General features: G+C 38.0%; 1 protein-coding gene across 5 annotated transcripts in view; it reads left to right on the top strand.

Moving 5' to 3' along the window:
- slc7a2 (solute carrier family 7 member 2) overlaps positions 1–6,950 on the top strand; it is a 19,662-nt gene that overhangs the window by 6,663 nt on the left and 6,049 nt on the right. For 4 of the 5 annotated variants that reach the window (XM_014024395.1, XM_014024394.1, XM_014024392.1 and 1 more), the window contains exons 7-8: positions 784–923; positions 6,148–6,250. In XM_014024395.1, the coding sequence (XP_013879849.1) occupies positions 784–923; positions 6,148–6,250 (243 nt within the window). Of the gene's footprint in view, positions 1–783; positions 924–1,956; positions 2,094–6,147; positions 6,251–6,950 lie in introns of all 5 variants that reach the window. The other variant, XM_014024397.1, reaches the window with a different exon arrangement.

Here is a 6,950-nt window from a genome sequence, read left to right as displayed (position 1 = left end):
ATTATATACTTATTAAGACAAATAGAAAAAGTTTCATGCAAGAAAATACTTTAAACTATTTTATTGTATTGCCGATTGCCATTTTTAAAAAAGTGACATGATCAAATTGGGTGGCCGATTCTCTGGCTTCAAAAATGCAACATGGCTCATAAATCAGATACTTTGACTTCAAGTTTGAACAACAGAAGAAATATAAACTTGTCTCGGTCCTTTCAGAGTGATAAATTAGCGCACCTATCCAGTCAGAATTAAACAGTTTCTTTAAATTGAGGTTGTTCAAACAGATCTTTACAACAAAAAGACAATAAAATACTCACAGGATCCCTTCTTTAAAAGATTTGAAAGATTGCTTTCATCAAACTCTTGGACATCATTCGTTTGCTCATTTTATTGTCGGTGTTGATAAAAAAAATGTCACCAGAACAGATTTGAATCAGATAAATTTGTCAGAGCCTGCAGCTGGACTTTACAATGTCACTGTGTGGACTAGCTCTCCCATTAAACAACCACTTTCGTAACTTCTTTAACTCACATGTTTTTAACTCAAAGTAAATGTTTACACACTTAAAGAATGTAAAGATTATTGGTCTCATGAGAACCCTTTATCACACATCATCCATAATGGCTAAAGAATGACAAGGATGAAATTACTGACAGGGAAAAAAGCATTTTTTAACCTCCATCATTCTCTGAAGCTTTGATGAGGCAGCTGTCTTTGGTGATTCTGTGTTTGGGGCACCTAACTAATGTGTTGGTCTTGCATGTCTCTGCTGTCTCATGCAGTCTGCTGGGCTCCATTTTCCCTATGCCTCGTGTAATCTATGCAATGGCAGAGGATGGGGTACTTTTCAAAGCCTTAGCCCGAATCAATCCTAAGACGAAGACCCCGGTTATTGCCACTATGAGCTCCGGTGTAGTTGCAGGTGAGAGCTGGGGAGAAGTGTGTGAAACTCAGCTAATGTTTTTTTCCCACCAATCAACTGTGAAAGAAAGCAATCTAAAGAGATGAATCAGCCATTTGCTTTTACTTTCAAATTGAAATGGCACTTACTAAACTAGATACCGCATGGTGGTAACATAATGACCCCCGCACGCACAACTGCACCAGAACTCAGAAGTCTTTATTCCTAATAAATGTCATTGTAGTGGTTTGGGTGGGGTCTTTTTTTTTGGGGGGGGGGGGGGGGGGGGGCATTGGCTAACCTGATGGATAGCCCCTCATCAGAGCTAAACAACCAAAGAAAATCTGAAGTTCCTATGTTTAATAGTTTTTGAGCAATAACCATTTTTGTATGTCCAGATACCCCTTTTTCAGATAAATTGGGGAGGGGGGGGGGTCACTGATTGGTGGGCCTGATGGATCGAGCTTCATCAGAGCTAAAGAACAAAATAAATCTGAAGCTTCTATGTTTTATAGTTTTTGAGCAATAACCATTTATGTATGCCCAGATACCCCTTTTTCAGATAAATTGGGGGGTCGGGTGGGGGACACTGATTAGTGGGCCTGATGGATAGAACTTAATCAGAGCTAAACAACAAAAGAAATCTGAAGCTCCTATGTTGAAGAGTTTCTGAGTTTTAAGCATTTTTGCATGTCCAGACACCCCCTATTTGAAAGGAGCCCCCTCCTCAAATATGGAGCCTATCATAAAACCGTTGGCTGGCGCAGTGTAGGTCTGACTCATCTACAGCCCTGCCAAATTTCATGTTGATTGGTGAAGCCGTTTTTGTGCTACTTTTGTACACAGATTATTGGTCAATGTGTTGACCAAAAATCACTGAAAAAAAAACATTACGAAAACAATATGACTCCCACTTATGCTTCATGTGCGGGGGTCATAATAATATTGTCCGTTTGGAGTTTTTGTTCATATCTTGTTCTTTCACGGTTGTGCAGGTGTCATGTTTTCTTTCCCAGAATGCCTTCAACTTAACCATGAACCCTCTTCTCCGTAGCCTATTGGGCTCCATGTTCCCTCTGCCGCGCATTCTCTTTGCCATGGCACGAGATGGTATTCTGTTCAAATTTATGTCCAATGTGAGTAAGCGCCAGTCACCAGTGGCTGCCACCATGGCAGCAGGTATCACTGCGGGTAAGCACCCGGACAAGGACTCGCCTGTCTTTGGGGTTGTATTGTGGACTTTGGTTTCTGTCTTTTTATTTAATCTCATTATTTCTTTTTTTTTTTTTTTTTACATGTGATTGGCTGGTGATGATGGTTGCATGATGGTGATGGTGTTTCCAAAAGCATGTGGAAAAAATACATTACACCATGGATGTTTAAAAGCAATCTCTTGCTTAAAAGTGTTGACCATACAAGTTCACTGATTCAGCTTACTTTTTTTGCAACAAGACAGCCAAACATTTTATAAAGCTTAACTTAACCAGGCATATGATATCCCATTAAGATCACAGATCTCTTTTGCAAGGGAAGCCTGGACCTGAAGGCTCCCTAAAATCATGTTTTTGTTCTGTGGGAAGAAACCGGAGTACCCAGAGAAAACTTAGGCAAACATGAGGAGAACATGCAAACTCCACACAGAAAGACCCCAAACGGGGGATTAAACCCAGGACTTTTTTGCTGTGACACCAAACTGCTAACCAATAAGCTGTTGTGCTTCTTCCCACCTACCCCACCCACAAAAAAATAAATAAAATTGTTGTTGCACCTCCCATTCGAAAAGTTACCATTATAAATAGCGTTTACTCTTCATGTTAACTCAAAAAACAATATGCACAGTTAATGTATTATATCATCATTACATTTGTTACAAAAAAATAAAAAACCCTTAAAATGTGCAACTTTTGCATCAGACCAGATATAAAACACTTTACTAGCTGACATTTAGGTCTGCTCTGGATTTTTTGCTGCAGCTTACGTATGTTTAAACACAGCTGTTTTAAAGAATATTTTCGTCATTTTCTGCTACTTTAAACCTTTAGTTTACTTACAAAATCATATTGGAACACATTAATGGTTACTCTAATGTAAGATGATAACATAATAACAGCATTACACATAATAACAGTAGCTGCACATCGCACTAACATGATGTCTAGACTTGACTTCATGTCAACCATAAAAATTTATAACCTCAACTGTTCTGTTTTGTGTCATTATTAGTCAATGTCAACATTTTTATTACTGGTATGAATCACTATAATATCATGAAACTAAGTTAGAACAAATCATTAGCACCATGGCCTAATATAACATTAGTGCTAATAAATTAATGCAGTTCACTAATTTTGGCAGGCCAGGGCAGATATTTTGAAATATACTTGCAACGTTATTAACTATTATCTTATGGCATCTTATATCTTAATGTGTTATCTTAACTTGAACCTTTTTAACAGACTCAGTATGGAGAAATAAATATTGATTCTGAACAACTTGAAACAGTAAGGATTAAAGAGCCTTTGTCTTAAAAAAAGCTCAATCTCAAGAGTTTCATAGGTTTTCATGATCAGTAGCTTACAAACATTTAAAAATCTTAATTTTCACATTAAACAGCTTTTGTGGCAGAAATATGATATTCTTTTCGAAAAGTGACAAGTGGTGTGCAGCACTAATCTAAATATTAGTTGCACTAAAGCACCAGGGCACTGACAAATTTAGCAAAAGCTAATTCTAAAGCACCAATATAATCCAGCTGACACATGGAACATTCTTCAGAGTCAATATGAGACAATATTTACTGTGTTGAATGTTGTCACTTAGTGCCCTTGGCAGGCCAAATGGTAGTCACCTTCAGGCCACATTTGGCCCGTGGGCCTCGAGTTTGACATGTAACCTTGTAGATAAGTGACACGCAAATGAACAAAATGTGTGACAGATTTCACCATCAACTGTGAACAATAATGTTGATCAACAACATTGAAAAACCTAAGTTAGTGCTTCTAAATTTAGCCCATAAATTTAGCAAGTGACAACCCACTAATGAATTTAAAAAATACCAAAAACTCTAAAGCACTAATCAAGAAATTAGTTCCCCTATTAGTGCTTTAGTGCTTTAGGGGAACTGTACCCACCAGTGAAAGTGACCATGCACTATTTTGCTATATTTACTTGAATTAGCAAAAATAGTAAAAAAAAAAAAGTATGGAAATGCCTGAAATGCAAAACTGACAGCAATGTAAAGGTCTATATCAATGGTGTCCAAAGTCAGTCCTCAAGGGCCAATGTCCTACGTTTTAGATGCTGCCCTGGTTCAACACAGCTGAACCTAAGGAGTACCTAATTAGTAGGCCTCTGCAGACCTTGATGACAAACTGAGGAGGCCTACTAATTAAGAACTCCTTAAGTTCAGCTGTGTTGAACCAGAGCAGCACCTGAAACATGCAGGACACCGGCCCTGGAGGACTGATTTTGGACACCACTGCTCTACATGAAGTGCTATAATAAAACAAGTTGTTTTATGATGACAGGAGCCTCGGCCCAGCAGAGAACATGTTTCCTCAACATTTGCTGGAATTTATGACAGTGTTCTGATGATCTGTGCTACCTTGTGGCAATGCGCATGCCCAGACCGATGTCACGTCACAGGTTGCTTACTCAGCAGATTTATCGATATTTGTAGGAGTTTAATTTTGTCTGTTTTATTTAATTAAGATTTATTTAATTAAGCTGCTACACACATTAACATACAGTAAATGGCTTATTGTTTCCATACTGTAAACAAGAAATTAGTTTTATTGTTTAGTGTCACTATATCAGTACAAATACTGTTAATAACTACAAATAAGCATGTTGCAAGTGATGATCAGTGGGCGAAAACAGTATAACTGCTTGTCATTAAGCTGCTAAATTACTTACTGTATTAAGTTTGATAGATGGCTTGTGAACATATTTTTCATTGGCTTTAGTTTGATGTCTGTAATGTTGTTATTATACTGTAAACAACAAATGACTCTATTTATGCTAAGCATAACTCCTAAACTTCCACTTCAGTAACACCATCACTTAAAGAATGTTATCCGATTATGATATTTTTGTAAACATTACGGTAGCAGTTTTTGAAAGGGTGCACCGACAAATAGACCTAGCTATTGAGCCTGGCTACAGTAGGAAAATCTGATGAGGTAGTGCAGATTATCAGAACACTGCAGTCTCATCAGGACAACTTTGCAAATCAGCGCTTCTCCTCGATAAGCAACAGAAATACCAGATCCTCCTCCTCCAATTCATTCATCATCAACTAAAAATAAACATCCACCTTACGACCCATGCTCTTGCTGCGTTGTTTCTGTTTGCACATCTGCTGCAGGAGCTCTCACTACCATTTCTCTTTAAAACAAAAAATGTCCCAGAGATAAATAACGTCTCACAGCCACGAGAGAGAACAGATGTCCTACATTTTGTCATGTAGCAGCCTTTACTTTGTGTTCGGTCACTGACATCACTGCTCATAAAGTACTGTTAACTATTTGACAGAATGTCACCTCAAAAATCTTTCTCCAAAGTTCTTTTAATAACATTTTGTTTGACATAAATTTATTTCAGTTTTATTTTTATGTGACGAGGGCCAAACTGACTATAGGACAAAGGGTCACTTCTAGTGTTTATTTTGTTCTTAGGCTTTTATGCTCAACAGGAAACCATGTACTCAGACATTTGGCCCAAGACTCACAGGGTGAATGACTTGATGAAGACGTTAGTAGATGTGAATGTTTACTGAACCGAGAAGTTTTTTCTATTGTTTTTTGTTCAAATCAAAATGTTGGGCATCTCTGTGTCTGTGTTGCTGAGATCAGCCCTGTGCTGCAGCCTGATGCTGAGTTTTAAGACAGGAAACTGAGCAACACAACCGCAGTGTGTCTCATATCATATGATTCTGGAATGAAGATGGTTACGGCTCTCATGTTAAAATTGAAAAACCTTTCACTCTTCTGCTTTACATCATGAAAACATGTTGCATGAGACTTAATTTGCATCTTATTGCCTTTTATTTATTTGTACTGTGCAGCTGAAGTAAACAACCTTTTCCATTTTTTGCTTGCAAAAACACCAGCGCTAATGTAATTAAAAATAGTAAGTGGGTGTGAACAAACATGTTTTCCAACTGCTACTTTTAACAGCAATATCCTTCCTGTTAGGAACGTTCTCTGAAAGTATGAGTGTTAATTTTCACCTTTTTTTTCTGCAGCTATCATGGCTTTCTTGTTTGACCTCAAAGCTCTTGTAGATATGATGTCTATTGGAACCCTGCTGGCCTACACGCTGGTTGCTGTATGTGTACTCATTCTCAGGTGGGTACTTTCACAAATATTTCCATGAAAATAACTTGGGAGAAATTTCATTTGTGCGACATTGTGAAAGAACCTTCCTAATAGTTTTATTTGGATGCCCTCAGGCAGGAACAACTCTGTGTTGTTGCATCACCTCAGTGATGTAAGATCTGTGAATGCTCCCATTGTATGAGTGCTAAGTGGCTTCTTAAATAAATGAAGGTGTTTACTTTTAGTTACTGAACGTGCTGAACTCAGGAGCTGCAAACACAGTGCATATCTGTTGCCACGCTGTGCTCCTTCTCTGGTTTAAACCTGTTTAAGACCTCACTTGTTTTGGAAGGCAAAACCAGATGATGTGAGCTGTTTCACAACCTGATGAGGAGGAGAGCTTTATTCATAGATGTGAGGTTATACCTGGGGTTTGGGGGCTTTAACCACTGAGCTAGAAATACACAGAATTGGTCAACCGAGTGCAGTCTATGCTAGTGAGGAAAGAATTAGTGCTGCCATCTTGGTAGGTGCTATCTGATGTCCTTAGCGTGGCAACAAATCCTGAATATCTGAGTAGCATAAACTAAACTCAGCCAAAAAGCCAATGTTTTGTCAAAAATGATTAGAATGATGTTCAGGTTTCAATAATTCTAATCATTTTTGAAAAACATACATATACATATACATATACACATACATATACATACACACACACACACACACACAC

The sequence above is a fragment of the Austrofundulus limnaeus genome, unplaced genomic scaffold (assembly GCF_001266775.1).
Source record: "Austrofundulus limnaeus strain Quisiro unplaced genomic scaffold, Austrofundulus_limnaeus-1.0 Scaffold420, whole genome shotgun sequence".
Lineage (NCBI taxonomy): Eukaryota > Metazoa > Chordata > Actinopteri > Cyprinodontiformes > Rivulidae > Austrofundulus > Austrofundulus limnaeus.
This window is presented reverse-complemented; position numbering and strand designations above follow the sequence as displayed.